Source organism: Anopheles moucheti, chromosome 3, assembly GCF_943734755.1.
Source record: "Anopheles moucheti chromosome 3, idAnoMoucSN_F20_07, whole genome shotgun sequence".
NCBI classification, from domain to species: domain Eukaryota; kingdom Metazoa; phylum Arthropoda; class Insecta; order Diptera; family Culicidae; genus Anopheles; species Anopheles moucheti.
In genome coordinates this window covers 37,234,034-37,256,418 of record NC_069141.1, presented here as the reverse complement: position 1 = coordinate 37,256,418, position 22,385 = coordinate 37,234,034, and the positions used below count along the sequence as shown (strand labels likewise).

General features: G+C 42.8%; 1 protein-coding gene across 1 annotated transcript; it reads left to right on the top strand.

Annotated features, from left to right (window-relative positions):
- The first annotated feature begins 1,402 nt into the window (after positions 1–1,402).
- LOC128303207 (T-box protein H15-like) lies at positions 1,403–4,761 on the top strand. The gene is made up of 5 exons (XM_053040076.1): positions 1,403–1,724; positions 2,941–3,122; positions 3,238–3,368; positions 3,490–4,020; positions 4,129–4,761. Exons 1-5 carry the CDS (start codon positions 1,403–1,405, stop codon positions 4,730–4,732), a joined length of 1,770 nt encoding a protein of 589 aa, XP_052896036.1. The 3' UTR covers positions 4,733–4,761.
- Positions 4,762–22,385: the final 17,624 nt, after the last annotated feature.

Sequence of the window (22,385 nt, the reverse complement as noted above, 5' to 3'; positions counted from 1 at the left end):
AATAAAACAACTTCGCCGGACTGCCAAGCTGCTGCAAACGACTTCAAAATGTGAATAACGTTCACCACCATCCGGTCGCAGTTGGGAGCTTACGAACCACCGCTGACGAGTTAAACTAATGAAGAAAATGAGTTCTCCCGACCTCCAGAAGAGTGGGTGAGGACACGGACGGGCCTGGTGTCTTCCCATGTCGCCCATCCGGGACCGTCCAAGAACGGTGGTGAAAGGCGACAAAATGACATCCAAACGAGCTCCGAAACGGACGGCGGTGGACAGGATGAGAAATAAATTGCTTTTTAAGCAACCCACAGCATTGCGTGCGAAGGTCCTTTCACAAATTGTCTTCTGCTGCGATGTGTTGGGCTGTGTGTGTGTTTGTGTGTGTTTAGGTGCACTTTTTTCCTCACTGGTTGTACTCAGAGCTGTTCCTTCTCAGGCGAGAGTTCCATTTGCTCTGTCTGTACGAGTGAAATGGAAACGAAGTCTGCAAATAAGGGAAAACTGCTGGATGAGTTGCGACCGGTGAGACGCAATGGGAAAACAGCGGCTCAAGAGCAAACAGTGTGAGAAGAAGGTGAGAATGGCAACTCGCGAGCAAACAAACGTCTCACTGCATGGTGCGCTCGCACTCGCTGCAGCACAGTGGGCGGAGTCTGATGGAAAACAAGTTTTAAGGGTAGTTTTTTGCTCATTTCTTTTCACACCGTTTCGTACGCTTGTTTTCCCCTTCGCTCGCATGTGTGCAGTGATGTTTCGCCGTGTGTTGTGTTGTGCCACACACAACGGCAACGCGCTAGCGAAGGTTTGAATGCCTTGGCGATGATGAATGAAAGTTAGTTTCAAACTAGTTGTCAGTCCGTTCGTACGCGCCTCGGCCTGGTTGGTGAGCCCACACGTTTACATTCGATACGATACGTTGCGTGAGGAGAATCGGAGTGTGTCGGTGTGTGAGTGTGGTGTTGCATTTGCTGGTGTTTGCCAGTACACTCGAGACGGACCGGAGTCGAGTCGGAAGTCGCAGTCTTGGAAAACAGTCGCTCGAAACAGACCATCCATCGGAACGCGAATTGAATCGAACGCCGTGAAAAAGCTGTTGTGCAGATTGAAAATCGAACCATGCAATTGTAAAACAACATCATTCCGTTGGTTGCGTTGTGTAATTTTGGTGAAGCTCAATTTAGTGACGTAGAAAACTAGTGCGACAAGTGCGTTAGTGAGCATTTGAAGCGTACCTGTGCACACATGATAGTGAAGCGATCCTTTTGGTGCATTTGAAGAAACCTGCTGCACATTTAGTGACCTTTTCGTGGCAGTTGGTGAAACAAGCATTAGCACAGAAGCGAAAAACTGTTGTGAATTGAGCAACGGACACGAGCTCATCGTGAACGAATCTTGGAGGAGGATGCTACTGGAGGCGGCCCACGGCAACAATCACAATCCGCACCATCTGCTGCAACCGCCCGTGCCACATCCGCACCACCACCACCACCCGCACCATCCCCTGCACCCGCAGCATCCACATTCGCAGGCCGCGGCAATGGTGGCGGCGGTGCAGGCGGCGGCCGCCCTCACGGCGGTTAAAAGTGCAACGAACTTCTCGATTGCGGCCATCATGGCGCAAGGAAACGGTAATGCCAACAACGGTAGCAATGCAGTCGGCAACGCAACCACAAACAGTGACCCAACACCGGCGGCCAACACACGGATCGAGGAAGGCAATTATCGTAAGTTTCCTGAGCGCATTTTTATTATCCTGCACTGTTCGCAGCGAGCCTGTTCGTGGTGTTGCTGTGAAAATCAAACAGTATTTAGGTACGGGATGGTTGGACTCGGGACAGGACGATTATCTTGTTTAGAGCATTTTTACACCCCGCCATAAAGGCAGGGCGAAAAGATGAAAATGAATCCGAAGCTCATTGGTACGGAGTAGCCGTCGGTACTTCGGTGCGAACGGTGGCTTGAGCTGTTTGAAAATACTTTTGAAAGGCATGATCCTTTTATGTTTCACGTGAAGATAGATTCAATTAAAATATAAATATTTACGGTAAACATAATTGAAACAATCTTTAGCACAAATCATTGAAAATCTATTCTGCCTTGAAAACATATGTTAATTAAACTTAGTAGGCAGTGATTTTTAGATGATGATTTTTGATTATGTTTAATTTATTCATTTCACACGAGATTTACGATGACTCCTGTTATTAGATGTCCTTAATGAAAACTTTTACAAACAAAATACATTACATACATATTACAATTACATATTTTTTACAAATTAAAGATTGTATGAAATAAATGCGTAATGCATTGAAATTTTAAAATGTCAGGACAATTAAACAAAATCAAACATCTCTAGCAAAAAAAAAAGAAATATGTGTTGCACTTCTCTAAATATCTGCATCTCTATTTAAGACTTACTTTACGAAGTTATTCTGTTAAACTGCTGTGAAAATCAAAAAAATATTGCTTGCGTTGTTATTGAGCAATTATGCGATACGATAAATAATCTTAGCTCAGAACTGGAAAATATAGCTATTACAATATGTGTTTGTTAGTTTCGCTACTAAATCTTTAACAAAAAAAGGGTTTTCTAAAATGTTTACATAGATTTTGCACCACTTCAATTATTTCAAATTAATATCCTTTACGTGATATAAATCTAATGGTAAATTATGTCAATGTTTATTGATGTCTTTCAACCATAAACGTAAACTAGACATCGATTTGCAAACGTCCTTCTTTGCTTTAATCAGCTCAGATTACAACCCGATCATAATGTATTCTATTTCAAGCCACCAAACGTCAGGCAACGACGGTTAACACGATTGCTCGCTGTAGCGATCGTTACGATCATCTAATCGTTTCTCGATCGAGCTTAAAATAACATCACTAACCTAACTCATTCCTTCTGCTGAATCCCTTCCCCACCCTATGCAGGACCTCGTTCGCGCACTCCAGAACGGTCGTCGGAGGTAACCGAGGAGGAAATCAATGTCAACGTCGAAGATTGTAGCGATTCGGAAGAAAGCACGGAACAGCCGCGCGAAACACATTCGCGAACGGCATCCACACCGGCCAGCGTGTCCGACGAAGATCGTCTGTCACCCGAGATCGCACAGGTACGCGTTATGACCATCTCTCGCGTCGATTGATGAGTTGAAGTTGAAGATCTGAAGTTTACGAACCAGAAAACTAATCTTGTGCTATTTCTTCATTCTCTTTGGCTATTCACAGAAAGCACCAAAAATTGTTGGATCTTGCAATTCGGAGGATCTCCGACCGGTCCAGTGTCACCTGGAAACGAAAGAGCTGTGGGACAAATTCAACGAACTCGGCACGGAAATGATCATCACAAAAACTGGCAGGTAAGCGACTGGAAATGAAGAATTTCTGGTAATCTGGTAGCAGGAGTTCACTGGAGCTCGTATGCAGACCTCGGAAACTCACCTTTATTTTTGTTTTCGTCATCCTCCTTTTCCCATTTAGACGTATGTTTCCAACAGTTCGCGTCTCGTTTTCCGGTCCAATGCGTCATCAAACTGCTGCCGATCGGTACGCCGTACTGCTTGATATCATTCCTCTCGATAACCGTCGTTATCGTTACGCTTACCATCGTTCGGCATGGCTTGTGGCTGGAAAAGCTGATCCACCTCCGCCTGCCCGGCTTTACTCCCATCCGGACACACCGCTAGGCCCGGATGCCCTCCGACGGCAGGTGATCTCCTTCGAGAAGATCAAACTCACCAACAACGAAATGGACAAGACGGGTCAGATCGTCCTCAACTCCATGCATCGTTATCAGCCACGGATTCATCTGGTGCGAATTGGTCCCAACCAGTCCGTTCCGACGAGTCCGGCGGAGCTGCAGGAGCTGGATCACAAAACGTTCGTCTTTCCGGAGACGATCTTTACGGCTGTAACTGCATACCAGAACCAGCTAATTACGAAGCTTAAGATCGACTCGAACCCATTCGCCAAGGGATTTCGCGATTCTTCAAGACTAAATGATTTTGATCGGTAAGTTCACCATACAAAGATGGAAAACTTGTGTTTAGACACCTCGTCCTTAACATGTTTGTTGATGTCTAACTCTCTCTCCGTCTATCTTTCTGTTCCTCCAAACAGTGATCCCATGGAATCGTTCCTTCTCGAGCAGCATCTTCGTTCACCGTTGCGGCTCTTTCCGGACCAGGTGATGGCACAGTTGGGAGGCGCCGGAGGTCCACCCTCGATGCAATCCAACGATCCGTCCGTGCTGTTGGAGAAGGCGCGTCAACAGCTCCATCTCTGGGGCAACCCATCGGCGGCCTACAGCGAGCTGATGCTCCAACAGCTTTACCACCAGCGACAAAACTTTGGTCTTAACTTTGGTCCACTGTGGCAAAGCCAGTGGCCAACACAGCTGCCCCCCGGTTTCCTGCCAAACGTTGCCCCGCCGCCGGCCCACACACCGGCCATGCAGGGAGTGGCTGCGGCAGCTGCTGCCGCCGCGGCCGCTGCTGCTGCCGCCGCCAATTCCGGCGGTGGATCCAGTTCCTCATCTCCTTCTGCCGCACCACCATCCGGACCGTCGATTTCACCGGAAGTGCGACCGAAGTCCTTCGCCCGCTTCACCCCTTACCAGATTCCGCAGCATCCTTCGTCGCCTGCACCCAACCCGGGACACCCGCACCATTCGCCTGCCACCCGGTCCGGTTCACCCGGATCGTCTCGATCTCCTTCGCACTAAATCTGTGGTGTGATTTTGTGTGTATCGGTGTGTGCGTGTGTTTATGGCTTTGATTGGTTCTCCACGAACCAACCGGAAGCCGTACTGGATGGACAAAAACTCGTGATAGTGTCCGAGGAGCGTATCCGCGGCAAGTGTATTAGTATTAGTGTGCACACTAGAGAGGCTTCAGTTGAGTTTAGTGAGTTCGTTTATAGTGGTTGATTATAGTAATGATTAGTTATAGCAGCATCAACATAACCATCTCGTAGCCAATGTTAACCCGTCATTCGCGTGCAGGATCGTTTTGTTCTTTCCTTTCTTCTTCGTGGCTAGAAACAAAAGCAAAAACGGAATGTCCTTACACTGCATGTGTGAAAGGTGATTGTAGTTGAATGATGTAAATACTGTCACAACTTTCTGTACATAGCACAAACGTGCACGTTAAGCGCTGTTTGCGAATCATACATCATACGGAAAATAAAATCATTATTTAAAAATCATAGCAAATAGAAATGTTGTATTGTGTGTTACAATGTGATACGTACTTTGAGAACGAAAGAAAAAATATATGAAATTGTCGAATTATATTTACGATAACATTTACAAACATTTCTTCATTCAAACCAACACTAAAATTACTTTCTATTTGAAAAGAATAAAATGTTGGTTTATAGAAGAAATTTTAAAAATTAATGTTTATAACTGCAATTAAATGCATGTTACTAAGTCATCTCATCGCTACTAAATACTCTCTGTAGTATAAAATCGATATTCATTTATTCATTTATTTTAAAACTTATTAACTGCTTGAAATTCGTGACATAAATCCTAATAGTCGGTATAATTAGTAGAAATACTCAAACCAATTTTTTTGTGAAAGAAACTAAAAAAGATTTAAAATTTAATTCAGTAAACCGATTTCTTCTTGCTTTCTAATGTTTCTTCAGAGTTTCAAGTTATATTGTACCATACATATATTCATTTCAACATTAAAACAATCATTACGGCATTTTAAATATTCTTTGTTCATAAACAATACAGTTCAAGAATGATACAAGCAGTACCTGTACGCATATTTATATTTTGTTCCTCGCTTCTATACTTTTGGTAATACTTTATGGTATACCTTTACCTATGGTATGAATGAATGACCGGGGGCAAATCATCATCTTACGCGAGAAATACAATTAAAATCCCAATTTTTTTATTCTCAGCCCATACCGTATTGCTTGAAATCCCAATATTTATTTGAAAAAAAATTATAAGGCATTTAGGATTATAAAAAATGAATCTATACCTTTTAGCCAAAATCTTTACATTATTTATATTTTTAACATTACTCATTACCCATAAAAAAACTAAGCCTGTTACATAAACTCTCTGTTCGTCTTGTTCTTCTTGTTGTTCTTTCTTCGCTTTTTGTATTTCTTCGTCAATATGTCACATCTGATATCAATAGAAATCGTCCTCTGAATTCCAAAAGCTATTAGTTATATTATTTAAACGGTTTATTATTATTGCACTCTTCACCTTCCAGCGATTGCTTTATCACCCACTGAGCTTCTGAGCAATTCGTTAAATACACTTCATCTTGTTTTGGAATATGGTTTTGTTTACTTGAGTAATTTTGACCCTATATACTCATCAGCTACTTTCTTGCTGCCATGATCGACATTGCAGTTCAGACCTTCGCAGCACAGCAAGTCAAGGTCCTTTGAAGGCATCGTAGGGGACACAATTCGTGTGTGCATTTACACTGTCTCCTGCTCACGAGCCCATCGCTCGCTGTCCATCAGGGCCATTTCTTTCCGTGTCCTTGCAATCTACTCGCAGCCTTGACGGTAACGGGAAACAGCAAGAACGACGTGTCGTATACCGATCTTATACCCACTGATTCTTCTAGCTCAAAATGACTTTCTACGCGAAAGAGATAAAACCGTAACCGAGAGGAGACATTAATTTTAAACTCTACCATTCGAATAACCTGTCCTTTCTCGGTACACACAAACCAAACCGGCATGCTCGCCATAAAAATCACCCACGGTGGCACGTGGCACAGCCTTGTGTCGGTTCCATCTTCAGGCTCGTGGACATTTTTATGGGTACCCAAGCACCATCATGCCCAACGCACGAAAGAGAAAAAAAGCACAGTGGAAAAACATAACAACACTATCCTTCACCTATTCCATGACAATGCGTTTGAGGATAATATTGGGCGTGAAGCTATCTCATGCCCCGATGTACGGGGCCGGAGAAATAATTCCGATTCGATGTACCTTTCCTCGGCACGTTGCGACCTTCCCGGTGCAGTTGCTCTGGCTTGTCGTCCATTTCGTCAGGGTCGCATCGGTAATGTCAGCTTTATATCCGCAAAATTTCCCGCCGCGGGTTTGACGGGCATCCTTGGGCGGCAGGGCAACGGGCGAAGTGCCGTACGCGTAGTTATCCGCAATTTGTCTGGTCACGTGTCGATTTCTGGCGACCTCGAGCATCCTCGGGCCCGTCCTTGCCAATTTATCTGGCTCATGATTCTAGCGTGAAGTAGTTTGGTATCTTCGCCTGCGAGATAATTGGCCGGGCGTTGCCCTTGGTGTGAGCCGTGAGCGTGCGTTCGTCCATGCGTTTGGGAGCATCCTTTTTCGTGGAACGTGTGACACATCTCTACCCTAGCGCTTTTGTTCCACCTGGAACTCGAACGGTGCAGCAGAGCAACGAAATGAACATCATCAACATCGTCACCATCATCATCATCATGGTCGTGACCAAGGTAATGTCCATTCGATACGGTGTCGGACTAATCTGGCAGATAAACAGTGGTAAGGATAGTGATATGAAGATATGTTACCTTCAACTAGGTAAGAGAGGACATAATTCAATGTATTAAATACAGTAAAGTAAGCAAGAGTTGCCAAAATGTGTGTTATTGTTTATCACAAAATGAGAAAGACTGAATAGTTCTCGGTAATACATCATAAAACGATTATTATTACAAAGTGATTATTAGTTTTCGCTTGGATAACCGTGTCATGATTGACGAGGTGAGATTTGTTTAGAATTTGGATTTAGTTACTTTTGTAAGGTAATACAGTCATTCCCCGAGATACGCTCTTATAGCGGACCGCTATAATCCGGGAGAAATCCGCGTAACTCGAATTTCCGCGTAAGTGGAATCCTGGTGCAACTTCGTTTATACTTCAAAGTCACAGAGACGACTTTCTTCTCTGCACTTAATTTGTTAAGCGAATCAGGTGATTTTTAGAAAGTTTACATTGAAATAAGGCAAAAACAAATGTTTTATGTGACATAAAAGGTATTTTCGACCAATTTTTCACCATTTTGCTTAAAGTTTGTGCTATAAACTAGCTCAGCTGTCAAATTTCCAAGAACCGCGTATCTCCGAATCCGCGTATAAGAAGAACTGCGTATCTCGGGGACTGCCTGTATTAAACAATATTGAAAACTGGAGGATCTTTAATCAAAACTAAAGGTTTGATTTGAATAGGAGAGAATTCATTAAGCAGAATCAAAATTGAATCGCTCCTATAAAAAGAAGAATTCCACAATTAGTTCAATGCGTAATCCGTAAGGATATTCTCATGTATATGCAGCTATAAATATCTTATTCCAACTCATTGTGATAAGTACTTTTCAATAACTCATAAATATATCAAAGATTAATATTAAGATTATTTAGATTTCCAAACATATCTCCATGAACTCTTCAAATTCGATATCGTCATGTGCGGATTGAAAGTTCCGCCTTGGTCTGCTGAACTCAATAGGTTTGTTTTCGCCATTGCGCTGATTCTCATAAATTTCACAGGCGTGAGACTAACCATTTCCGCTGGCTCTGCCATGTTGGTGCTTTGTACCGCAATGGGAAGGAAAGAGTATTCCCTAAAAAGCGACCAAACAACCTACCGCCGTGTCATTGCAGCGCAAATGTGTCGCAGGGATCATTCGGCTTGAATTCGCGCCCGGTACGGTTGCATTCGCGAAGAAGACCACCGACCAACGACGATAGAAAATTTGTGCTTTGAAACTCATAAGAGCGTTCGCGTCATCCACCATGCAACACCCCCCCAAAAACATTCTTCGCACAGAAGGTGCAAGTGCATGCAGTTTTATGATGACGTGGCCCAATACCACGGTCCACGGCCATTGTCTGCGCAGTCCACGAATGGCAATTGCTTTACTTGTCGTCGCGACACCAGAAAGGACCGGAGAGAAATTGCGTCGACAATGCGTAAAGGCACCCGGGCAAGCTTTCGTCCTGGCACGGTGGAAAGGATCCAATTTATCTATGAAGCGAGAAGTTTTTGTAAGGGGTGTTGTCCACAGCGATGCCGTCTCGATTTTGTCGCCGTTGAAACGCGTTGAATTTGCTGAAATTGAGATTTTATCGCTGCCGGTCGGACCGCATTGGACGAGCATGCTGTTGGAGCGCAATCTTTGGCGCGTTTTGCGAATCTGGAGCGTGGCATTGTGTAGCGTGTCGCGGTTCGGTAAGTGCATTTTAGCACCCGACGAGCAAATTGGATGGTATGAGGTGACAAAAATTGTAGGCTAGCGAACGTACGTACCAGCAATGTGGACGAACGAACGAGCGAACGCATCTGTCCGCTGAATGTGCGTTTTTCGGTGGGCTAAGAATGTCGTCCGCAATGTCTGTAGTGTGAACACATTGACGCGTACGAACTATCTTCAGCTAGCACTCGTTGACGGCAAATGTTTATGTATAGGGTAAATGATTTAATCAAAAAAGGATGATAGACAGGCACGTTTTCGCTTCGATTTTTTGCCAATTTGTCCAGTTGGTGTTGGTATCGAATGTTTTTGGTTAAAATTAAACAACTCCATTCAATGTCCTGTAATTCTTCCGCTTCACTGAAATGAAATGTATTTGCAATTTTAATATGATCTATAATTTCATTATAAGTTTAAAGGAATTTAACAGTTTTATTTCCACAATTAAATTTACCAACAGGTAATTTGGCAATAAGCATTTTTATTTATTTATTTTATTTCATTTTTAGAATTTTTGATTAAGTTTGTTAAACCCAAAATGCTTTCCCTTTAAAGAAAATCCTTTCTTTTTATTGGCATAACATCCTCAAGAGGGTCTTTCTAGAGGCCTGCCATTTCTGGTTTTCTGTGACTTTATTTACCACGTAGTTGGATAGTCAGTTCTGAGCTGGTCCGGATGGGATTTTGGTCCGGTCCGTTCATGTGAAGAGCAACGCCGATACCATCATGCCCATCGAGAGAATACTGGGCTTCGAAATTTAATAACGGAAGTAGCTATCCTAGAGATCAACAAACAATTGCTAACAGATAAGCCAACAATTAATCCCTATCAAGTACCCACCATCACCAACGCGATTCAAACCTAAATAAATTCCACCTCACAAACAATGATGCAAAGAACAAACAGACACCTCTTTGCAAATGGTTCAGCATCGCGAACGTCCCAACAAATCCGACAGCGAATGGAAACATAAAATCAACTGCTTTACCATAGGAAAAGCCAAAAATCACACCAAAACTCGACGGGACATCGATGCACCCCTCGGTACGGCCTCGAATCACGGGTGTCGTAACAAGCGTGAAATGATACCGAAGAAGGGCCCGACCCGCAAGGACGACGGAAACGACACAAAAACCAGCGCCCATTCCTATCGACGATGGGTGAGAAAATTGGAAAAGCTACATAGAGCAGGGCACAGAACCCGGAACCCGGGTGTGGTAGTGGAAGATTGAAAGAGCAATTGTGGAATCCCTCGGTGCAGAAAAGATTGCCGCCGTTTGGAACAGGGACAGGAACGCTACAGGCAGGGGTGTGCCGTGAGCGTACAGGAAAAATGAACCCAAGACACACCGAACGGAAAGCGATAAATTATATCAATTTAGCTAATGTCTAACACTTGTTCTGCGAGGATTAAGCGGTAAAGTGGCACTTCGTAATTGAGCTCGATTTCTTTTTGTTCGATCTGGGGGTGTGTATGTGTGAGTCGCACCCTTTACGGACGCTCGAGGGGAATGATTGTTTTTCTTTAGTATTCGCTTCCTCCTATCGAACTTCAAGACTGATAGGGTACACGTTTGTGTCTGTGTGCGTGTGTCGATTTAAGTTCGATTTTTTCCACGTGCCCGTTTTCAGGACGCATCCGCAGAGATGACGTGCGCTTCTTGGCACATGGGACATGTTCTCTCGAGGGAAACGTTATTTCCCAATCGCGGAATCGATTTTTGCGAGAATTTCCCACCACTCTCCGGTTCTTAAATTCGACACACTGCGGCTAGCAAATTTGATGGGAACAATCAACCAGGCACCAGCGGCCAGGGAAAATCGACAAGTGTCGGTAAGGGAACCGGAATCAATTGATTCGGCGCTGGGCGCGGTACATTTGTCGTCGGCTGGTATAGATTGATTTATCGGCTATCCAACCAGGAAGGACAGGTTTTCTATTGAACCAAGCTGCTTTGGTGTGGCTTGGGAATAATTTGTTGTAATACAAGAGTAGTTATTGTTTGCGTGGGAAACCATCATTATGCATTTTATTCTGATTGAGATAACATTGCTTGATTACTTTGTAGAGACTAACAAATATATTCATATGAATTAGGCATATCAGAAAAGTTGAATAAGAGCTTCACTATCGATTTTCATTTGAATTGGTCTTTTGAAAGATAGCTCTGTTTAACAACCGATTAAAGTGTGTTGAAACTTAAACAATCAATGTGTTTTGAACACAATCCAAAATAGATTACCAAAAACTAAAGGCCAATCTATACAAACAGGTACTTATATAAGAAAAAATCCCATATCCATGGATATAATAAATCCTAATCCTTTCAAAAAGTATTCGAAGGACCTTAATTTACAATCCTTTCATTTTCTTCAACCACATAATGATTCAAATTTGTAGTCTAGAATGATTTCTTGACTAAAATGATAGTCGGCTCTTTGGCACTTGCATTGTGACACTTATTAATCTCAGTTTCTTAAGGCTGACTTTTGTAAATTGAACAGCATGATAGGCTTATGTATTTTTTGTCTGTCTTAAGTCAAAGTGCACAACAAAGCATTGACAGAATTATATTAAAGATATTCTTTTCTTTTGATTAACCTTTTTTTCACTTGAAAAAATAGTAAATTTGACTGAAGAAAAAAGGAACTAAAATGATAATGCTTCTTTAATTAAAAATGAAAGATAGAATCTTTTAATTTTTTAATAGAATGCTTGTTTAAAAAGAGCATGTGCTTAAAATCAGGAGATCTTGCGTTACAGTTTACTAATTAAAAGAAATTATTTAAAGACACTTTCTGATATTCTTTTGCATTGTGAACTACCGTAAATCGCATATCTTTTTTATGGAGGCAGTTGTCGAAATGCTTCCCTCATGGTATGCGCAGCCATAGTAATCTCAGCAGCCATAGTAAAAGGGATTTGCCGGCTATTTTAACACGCATTTATAGAGACCACATATCGACAGTTTGATAAATCATCAGAAATCTAATCTGATTTTTCTAAATGATTTTATCAGCATCATTCCACATTTTTTTAGATTTAAAACCAATTACTGTTTACAGAGCACTGGATCAGAGCGATTGAGTGTTCTCTTAACCTAAATTTAAGCATTCGACAACTATTTGCTACTATACTTAGCTTTTCTACGCTAAAATAAGTTCCTAGGATTTCTTTAAGTAAAGTATTCTGGACGTGTTATCGACATTCCTCAAGTTATTCTCAATAGTTTAAATCTTCTTGCATATCTTAACTAATACAAAAAAATACACGAAACACACAAAAATGCAACAGCCAGCCCGATGATAAAATCGTACAAAGCAACAATTTCGTTCCTGCTTCAACCCAATAGTTAACGACCAGATTTCGCATCACACATCGCTCGTCATAATTATCACGAGCCTCACATTCCAACCTCACGTTCATCGGGCCACCCTCGACGTACCACCCAAGCCGAAACACCGAAAAGGGCATGTTCACCCGACAATGGGAACATTTATTAGCCGCCGTACGACAAGCAAACAAACAAACAAATCCGAAGCAGTAACGATCAGTCAGCGATCGATGCGCCCAAGCTGGGAGGTGGGAACGAAACGAGCGCGAACGCAATTGGGAAAAGCAAGAAGAACCTCATCGAACATGAGAACTAGTGTCACATAGGGTGCGAGAAATATGCGAAAGCGGAGCTGCAGAGGCAAGCGCTCCGTTCTAATTGCATATTAAGAACAGAAGATGTAAAAAACTAAGCAACAAGGAGATCGTAACCAAAGGAAGAAAAAAAAATAGAACCGTAGCGCAAGTGCAGCACCGAAACACGAAACCAACGCACCCAAAACATTGTGCCCAGGATTTCCTTCATCGGCATAATTTATGCGTTCCCTTGCTACTGGAGCATAAAGTGCGGCGGTCGGACGCAGGTCGGTGGGCGCGTGCATCCGTGGGAGCGTGAGGACGTGTGTGGCCGCGCACTAGAAATGGTTCGTACGAAATAAAACTACGGCATCGAAAATCTTGCGCGTCAGAGCCTGAACAGAATGGCTGAAAAAGTAGGAAGCGAAGCAAGGCACACACGAAACACACGAACGTGATAAAAACGTACGATCATGTGAGGGCACATTCCAACGGCAATAACGTTTGTAAACAAACAAAAAAATGTCCATGGAAAGGAATCCGAAAAAAAAAACACACACACACAGTAACAAAACCAAACGGGAGAAGCTGTTGAAAAACGCGATCTTATTAAAATTTTACACTCCACCGAAACGGAAATATTTATGCGAGTGCACGTCGACCTCTGGCTTGGCGCACTGTGCGCAGCATCCGTACGTCGGTTTGGAAGGAACGCACCGTGTGGCAGTGAAGTAGCTTAGAAGATGAAAAATGGGAAACGTTGCACGTTGAGGTTGGTCGGATATTATTAACATGAAAGGGCAGCCTGATAGACTGACACACTTCTTTTGACACAGTTTTTCCCGAGGCGGGTAAGTATTGATGTTGAATTCGCAATTATTTTTTAAAAATTTGGGGTTTAATGATCAGCTTTTTTGTGAATAAATCAATAGTTTGCTAAATGCTAGAAACGAAAAAACAATGGATTTGGTGCAAGAAGCAAGTGCGATGGTGACGATACTCATCTGGTTGTGAAATACGACGCCCTTGAAGACGCTCGATAAACGGTTCCGTTACAGGATGTGTGCACTTTACTACCAAACACGGGAGTAAGTTAGGGATAAACTTTCTCCGGATTTGGGATATTCACATTCACTGTCACGTCGTGTGTGTCCTTACTCCGACTCCGAGGCGTAGGCGTGTGCGTAGGCGTTCATGATAAGCAGTCAACTCTCGAGCAGGATCCCCCAACGGGTAAGATTTATGTGAACCGAGCGCGATGAAGCGCGATGAAGTTTGGTGTTTTTCGGTGTTTGGTTTCTTTTCCTGGATGTTTGCTTCTTGTTTTGTTTTTCGTTTTTGGAAATGATATTACTGCTTACATTTTTATGGTTTGGATTTTTGATTCTCAAGCTTCAACGAGAGGCGTGAGAGTTATTCTTCATGGTACATTCCCTACTATTTGCAGCATTTACAGTATCCTTGCCGGAAGGAATATGAGTACGATGAGCAGGTTGACTTTGGAAGTTATTTTGCCAATGAATAAGAGAGTTGGTAGAATAAAAACATTGAAATAAAAAAGAACTTGACTTCCGATGGTTGCTGTTTTTGTATGAAAATATTAATTTAAGCCATGAAAAGGTGATAAGGGCTCATTCAATATCACGTAACGCTAAAATTGTTAATTTTAAAATCGAACCCCTCCTATTGTAATAAAACGTAACACTGTACGCAACCTCCTTGCATTAATTATGTAACATTTCGTTGACCCCCTCCCCATCCGTGTAAAAAAAATATGAAATTTTCTAAAGTAATCCATGTAATTCCATCGTATTTCGACTAATGCAAAAATAAACAAACATACTGCTCATTAAACTTACTACTCACACCAGGTTGACTTGCTTGATCGTTGCTAATAATTTGAAGCAGTTTTAGAACCTACTTCTATCTATACAGCTACGATAATGCGTATCATACTTCATTAACCATGTTTGTTTTCAGACTGTCCGTATCTTTCATCAATATAATTTGTATAATTGGCATGTACAAAGTGAACTAAACCAAGGTTGGATAGGTTCTGGACAAAGATATCAATTGCCGGAAGACGCTTCGTATAAAAGTATTCAACACCACAGTTCCCAAACGAAGGATTCATTCGCTAATCGTCCATTTTAAAAGCTTAAGAAGCTTGTTTGAGAGTTTACATTTCATAGTACCTTCGCGAATCGATGTAATCTGTTAAGAACAAAAATTTGTACGTAAATTATTTATTAGTACTATTCCTTTCTCATTTATCTACCAACCTGTCTTTTGCGTAGTTGTCTTCTTTTAATTCTCATTATTAACCTTTTTGACTAACTTTTTTTATAACACAGATAACACAGATTTGAAGGTTCTAGAAAAAATGGCGAAAGTATAAATACATTTGTCGGTAAAGTAGATTTAGTGAAAAATTTTCAGTTGAACGAAGCTGGAAGTATATAGAACTTATACAGCTCTAGTACTTTCATACACCAGTGAGACATGGACTTTGTCCAAAACTGAAGAAAACCTCTTAGCAGAGTGCGAGAGGAAGATGCGCAAAAGAAGATGCGCCCCGTATGTGTGGAAGGATAATGGAGCCACTACAATGATGAGCTCTATGAGTTGTACGGCGAACCTACCGTCGTACAGCGTATTAGACCAGCCTAGGCCCCGGCGGGCTGGTCACGTCATGAGAATGACACCGGACGACCCTGTCCAAAAAACCGTTTTAGGTCGTTCTCATGGACAGAGGAAGCTTGGTAGGCCCAATTAAAATAGATGGCTGACGCTGATAGGTACCCCTGGGATTGGCTAACGACAAGTAGATAGATAACATGGACTTTGTATAAACATCCCTAAAATAAGTTAATTTTTCTTACATATACTATGAAGCGGTAATCTAAGTATAATCTTCTTGTATGTTACGTAACAAAAAGTAAAACCTCCCCTATGTAACTAATCGTAACTCTGGTATTAACACCCCCTCCCCCCCCCCCTCCCCCCCCCCCACCACCCCATCAGTGTTACGTAATAATTGAATGAACCCTACTACGATGTTAAATTTAATACTGCATCTTCAAGAACTTTTATTAATTCTATTTATTTCTATTTTTAAAAACAGATAAATAATGTTACGTCACATCTGTACAATCGTTAAAAATATATTGTTTAAATAGCATTATTTAAAATCGTTGCAGCTTAAATAGTTTCTAATTCACACGAGCGCATATGCTCTTGAGGTAGAACATGCAGTGAAGCGCTGATGTAAATGATGACTTATCGAAGGAATTGACTCCTCACCAATCATCGTTTACACTCGCTTAAACCCCTCGCGGTGACGCACATGTTCTTTGTGCTCTGTTCATCACCTTCATTTAAAAGATTTTCAACGGTGTTACCATACCCATCATCCACGACCTGCCGCTTATGAAGCGCCTTCTGAAGACGCTCTCTGACCCCGTAAGTGACCCACGGCGTACACCGCGAACAGGTTGTACAGGTTGGCTATCGCTCAAGTGGAACAAATTCCTGTAAATTGGTCCCATTTTTCAGCTTCATTCCTGGAACAACCAGAACGAACCACACCAAATCCGTCCATCCATCGATCGATCGAGCGTGGCCATCCATCAGCCGACAGTTCGGGAATCGCGTTGTGACCAGTTGTATCCTTTGTATAAAATAAAACACGAAGGTTTCTTGAAAAAAAGAAAAACGTGGCAACCGTACGAAACCGATACAAACACGCTCGTTCAAACAAAACAAACACGTCAAACGGAAACAAATTGAAAACAAACAATCGAACAAACCGAGTAATTTATTAACGCACATTTATTTCGCCCATTTGCTTCGTCCTGCTACGAATGATGGCGCGTACGCGCGTGCGGGTTGAAGTTGTAGTGGAGTGTACTTGCTGCGCACACCGGTTCAGTGAAGACCTGCAGTCTGACAGATTGATAAACGTCACTCAGCTCCGATGAAACAAGGAACACTTCTTGCACATGTAAGGTGCTCGATTCGGATCGGATCGTTTCGGAGTTCGTTTGCTTCACCCAGCGCTTGATGAACGGCTGGATCAGCGGGGTCGTGGTAGGGTTCCTGAAATTGAATTTTATCAACCCGCACCAAAATTATCTCCGTGCGGGTAATAGTGACGGATCGCCGAAGATTCGTTGGACACCCGAAACAAATCGGCAGGGGTCCATGAAGAATCGGGGTAGTCTGCTATCCAAAGGTCTCCAGTCCCGTCTGTCGCGCACCCGTTGAAAGGCTCCAGTTGATTTTTCATCTTCATAAAGCTCGAATGTAAGCTTCGGTTGGTGCTGTTTAGAACCCTGTCTTACACCGAAGGCTGTTTCAGGCCCGCGTACAGGTTGGGATGAGGAATGAGTTGGTAATGAGATGAGTCCTTTTGATGAGTTTAGACACTCGGGACCGTTTCTTCCCTTTACCCCATTCATATGGGGCACATGTTAGGGCACAGCGATGCTTGTTTAATTTGTTGCCTTGCCGTGTTGTATAATTTTGGGAACTATGCGTGTAACAGTCACTCGTAAGGTATTTATTGCACACGCACATGTGCACTGCATTGGATGTCTATGAAGCAACTTCAGAAATACTTGGACTCGCACACTGGACAGTGGTCCGTTCCATCCAGCGCGATGAAATATCGTCACGGCGGGTGGTTTTTTACGATGCTCCATCGCTCCGCCTGCTGTCCCGCTAGCACGAACTTTATCGAAAGTGTTGCAGACATTCCTCTGGACAAGAATGCCCACGGTTCTTCAGAGCAGAGGAAGAAACCGTTTAAAAGCCAAACGAACCAAAATGTGTATATATTTTGGCCATTTCTGGCACTGGAGGGCCCACCGTGGGCGGCGGGTGGATGGAATTTGAATTTTTTAAGATATTTTAGCTATTTCTTCATCTCGGCAGCCTCGTCCAAGGGTCGCCAGTACGCTCGTTTGCTCGATTACGATGAAGCAATTCAGGGGGCGAGAATCGGTAGCTACAATTTGCGCTATCTATCACCAATCAATGGTTGGAGGTAAAATATTTGAAAGCGATTAATTTTTCACCCAATGTGAGCCTCGTTTCGTCCAGTGGAGCATGTTGGAAATGGACAGGGAGTGAGCAAACGAGTCTTTCCAGTTTGTAATGTGGTTGGAATAAATTTCAATGTTTTGATATCGTGGAAAATGAAAAATTGGTATCGTACAAGAAATTCAGGTCAGATTTAAATTAATGATGACATATCAAAAAGCAAGGTGAAACCCAAAAAAAAACATTCATAATTTCTGTTCAACAGTTGGTAAAATAAATAAATGTTTATCTTAACATAATTATAACAAACTAAATGAATAGCTCTTATTAGAAGCGTTCTGTAAAGGAATTGCTATTTTCAAACGAATAGGAACAAAATACATCCTCCATAATGTACTGAAATCCTCAAAATGTCATCTATCTTTCATCGGCATAATCATTAAGCAGCTGAACTGTACGCCTCACTCACTGCACGGTCCGTGCGAAACCTTGCCCGGGTATATCACATTTTACTTTCAATAACCACCATCAACCCGAAATAAAACCCATGAAAACTAATTGACCTCCATCGCGTCACGGAGTAAGATGTCAAACCCACCGAAAAAACGACAACATCCCACTTAATGATGGCAGATTTAGACCCCTTCGATGACCTCCAGATGGTTTCCTCGTACGTCCCGCTCGGTCGGTCCGCTTGCCGCTTGCTGCGTTGACGCTTTCGTAGCGCCACAAGTTTTCGCAACGTTGACCGAAAAGTTGATCGTTTGACGCCCTGCGTTGAACCTTTCATCAACTGCCGAAACCGGACCGGAGAAGCCGGGTTTTCCGAATAACTTTTCCTTCAAAACTTCAACAATCAAAACCAGATGTTCGTAATGTACTGTTCGGCTGCCGCCACAGAAATCAACCTCTTTGAGCCGTATCGTCTCACTTTACCGCTGGTGTTTCGGATTTTCCTCCCGGAGCCCAAGCAAACCGTCTGCTACGGTATGTTTCAAATATAGCTCTATCCATCTCACACTCGAGTTCAACCCGTTACCCTCCCATCTCTAATCCATCCCAGCCCGCTATTGGGACGGGCGCTGAGCAAACGACAATAAAATAAAATGTTGACATCGAAATTATCATTTAAATAACATCGTTCCAAATGGATCACTTCATTTCCACCGAGTCAGCAGCCAGTTTCGTCCCTTTTTTCTGCTGACGGGTCCGCTTCAGCTAAACGCATCGATCTTTTGCGACGAAATTTTCCACAGCTTGGGTGCCGGGGTAGTGCCGAGGGTTGCTGAAGTCCCGGAAAATCCTTCGATTCCCTTGGCGACAAAGTTATTTAAAAATGAATTGCTTTCGCAACTGTTTCCGTTTGGCCTGTTTTGGAACCGATGGTTGCTCTCGTTTTCGCTTAATGTTTGGCTCATTTCCTCATCTCTGTCTATGTTTCTAACAGTCAAAGGGTAGCAGGATTGGTTTCTCTTTTCCCTTCCACTATACGCAACCCTTACGATTCGTTTGGGCCTTACGATTTTCCACCCATTTCGACCACCGTTTAGCAAATAACCCTTTCTATCGGCGAGGGTTCAAAGTTTTCCCAACCAGCTTCTATCGCGTAAACGACGAAGGCAGGAAAATGTACATCACTGATGTGCCCTGGATAAAGGTCCGCTAAAGGAAGCGGAGATAAGGAGAAAAGTTGAGAAGCGATTTAAAATCGCGTTTCGATGGAACTAATGAATGGCATCGAAGATTCGCTTGTTTTGGTCGGTTGCTGTCAGAAGTTAATTTTACATGAAACAATCACCACCAGCGAAGGTGAAGATACTCAAATGAGGGCGGGAATGAAGTTAATAAATTACTTTTTAAGCTGGAAGAAGAACTTCGAGCACTCCTACTGTTGTGTGTGTACGTTAAAACAATTTCTTTAAATGACCTGAACATCAGTGTTGCATTGTAAATTGTCGTGTAATTCGACTTTTAGGTCATTTTAATCACACTTTATGGTTCCTATTTTTAAATGTCATATTTTTCTTAAATAAATAATGAATATTGAATTTTAAATGTTGTTTAAAAAAAAGTTGATTAAATTACATGTATAGTGTGCTATTTCTATTACCCTCGTTTATTTTTTAATTTTACATATCCCCTGTTTTTCTCTTTTTGTACAAAACTAGTACAAATAAGACGTATTTTGTTTTTATATGTTTCTTTTACATTAATTTGTAACTTATTCTGATGTATAGTTTGTTATATAATGATATTGCCATTTCTTTTTCATAGTTTTGCGTAATCTTGATTTTTTTGCAAGTCTTTCTCGTTATTGATGTAATTATCATGCTTTAAAATCGAATATTTTGAAAGGAGGAAAAGATTTGTAGGAAAAACTTTTTAATTTATTCCCCTTTTAATTTTAAGTAAGCATTTTAATTTAGAAAAAGGGCAACAGACGATAATTTTCAAAATATGACTCATAATCAAACATTTTAATAATTGATTTAATGTTGAAATTCACAAAATGGTCTTATCTGATTTTGAAAACAATTATCAAACGTGTAAGTCTTTCCCTAACCGAAGGCAACAACGGACATGCGTCGGTTATGCAAACAATTGTAAACCATAGACACACAGAACCATTCCAGCGGATGGCGTTGCGATCCAAACTTGTAAAACCATTTATTCACACCCTATTCCCTATTATTCGCGAGGAACTCTCAACCGTAAGCAACCAAAGACAATGGCTGAAACCAATTTGTCGCTTTACTGCGCACGCCCAGGAAGACCTTCCGGCGAATCATTTCTTTCCTCGCGTATTTCCTTCGCGTTGCCCTCACTGCCCATCGGAAGGGCGTACGTCCAACGCGTAGGCGCCCAATTAGCAAATCAATCACAAATCGCACTTGATGTTTGCATTTTTCTGTCGCCTTTGCGCATTGTGCATTGTGTGGATGATTTTTTCGTTTTCGTTACGTTGTTTTTCGCCCCGGTTTAGCGGGCAGGTTTGCAAATTATTTGCTTCGTTGGCACCGGATCGGGCCAAAGAGACATCTTCACGGAGACTGGTGGCCTCGTGCCTCGAGGGTCGCCAAGGGTGGAAGCAAAAGGAACGCGGGAGGATGGGTCTCGAAGTGATTTTGTGCAACCTTCAGCGGTGCGTGAAGGTGTGACAGACGTGAGTGATGAACCTTGGAATTGCACACTTCGAAAGATGGGGCGAAAAACACTATCGCAAGTAGATTTATTTGAGCCAAACCGAACGGTCGTGAAGTTGGTGTGCACGAAAGGCGATACGTGAGATGACGTTCCAATTTGGCATTTCCTGTAGCAGAAACAGCAAACGAAAGACACGGTGAGGTTGGGCTGAAGAATTGTAATCCATTCTTCAATCAATCATCGGCTAGGGGAACATCAGCGCAGTGAAATGGGTTTTGAGCGAATTTTACGCCCAATTACCAACACCGCGCCCAAAACCTGGCGCATCCCCGTGGAAAATCCGCGACTGTGCGAGATGCATTTCAACACGTCCACGTATGTGGCTCGGACGCTGGCAACAGTGCACCGACCGACGGGTGGGACCGACCCGTCGTCGGTCTCTAATTGCGGAACGCGCCTTTGCCGGGCGAGATTGCTCTGTACGCTAAATGAAGCAAGCGAAAATGCGAACGGAATGTGGCGAAATAGTTCGTTAGAACGCTTGTGTCTTGCTTTGCTGGCGAGATAAGTTAATTTGAGGTCGCGGCATTACGCGCGCGCGCGCGCGGCCTTTTTCAAACCATTGCACCGGCACCAGCTGCGCCTTGATGGATGGCCATTTTTATTGCACTAAGTGACGACAAGCAGCAAAGATTCGCCGATGCCTTGCTTTGCGCTGGCTGGCCGGCCAAACAAGGGGAAATGGCGCACCTACTACTGACCTTTCGGCGAAGAAAGATATTGTCCAGCTGTTCCTCTGACAGGTACTTTCGACAACTTTGCTTCATGTGTGAGCAGTTTGACTACCGTTTGGAAAGTGGACAAAACGTACGATTGCGTCGATAAGTCTCTCGAACAACAGCAACCATCATTTATCTTCTTCAAGTGTAGAGCAAACAACAACAAAAAACCAACAGCCACGTTTGTCCTATTGGTGCAAAATAATAGCTCATTGTAGCAGGTAACTATTGCCCAGCAAACTATCATCCCGACAGGTTCCCTGCATTTGACTGTCCGCGCTGGCAGGCCACCCCCGCTGAGCAACTGAGAAGGATACGACAAACGTCAGAACCCGACGAAGGCTAATGATGTTCCGCACGAATGGGCAACATTCTGGTCTGGGAAAATCTGAACCACCAGCGGCCACCCGCCGGGAAGCGTTGGTGCGATTGTTCGGCAAAAGCCAGGAAGTTCTAATGCATTCGATGCGACTCGAGAACTTGTTGAAGGATGGACAAAACAAATATGCTCCGCTGGTACATGCTCGCCGAAACGGAACCGAACGA

Bases quoted from the DNA above. Each gene is read 5' to 3' on its own strand.
- LOC128303207 (XM_053040076.1), top strand. From the start codon at position 1,403: ATGCTACTGGAGGCGGCCCACGGCAACAATCACAATCCGCACCATCTG. The intron at 3,123-3,237 runs GTACGCGTTATG...GGCTATTCACAG, and splicing joins TGTCACCCGAGATCGCACAG to AAAGCACCAAAAATTGTTGG. The intron at 4,021-4,128 runs GTAAGTTCACCA...TCCTCCAAACAG, and splicing joins AGACTAAATGATTTTGATCG to TGATCCCATGGAATCGTTCC.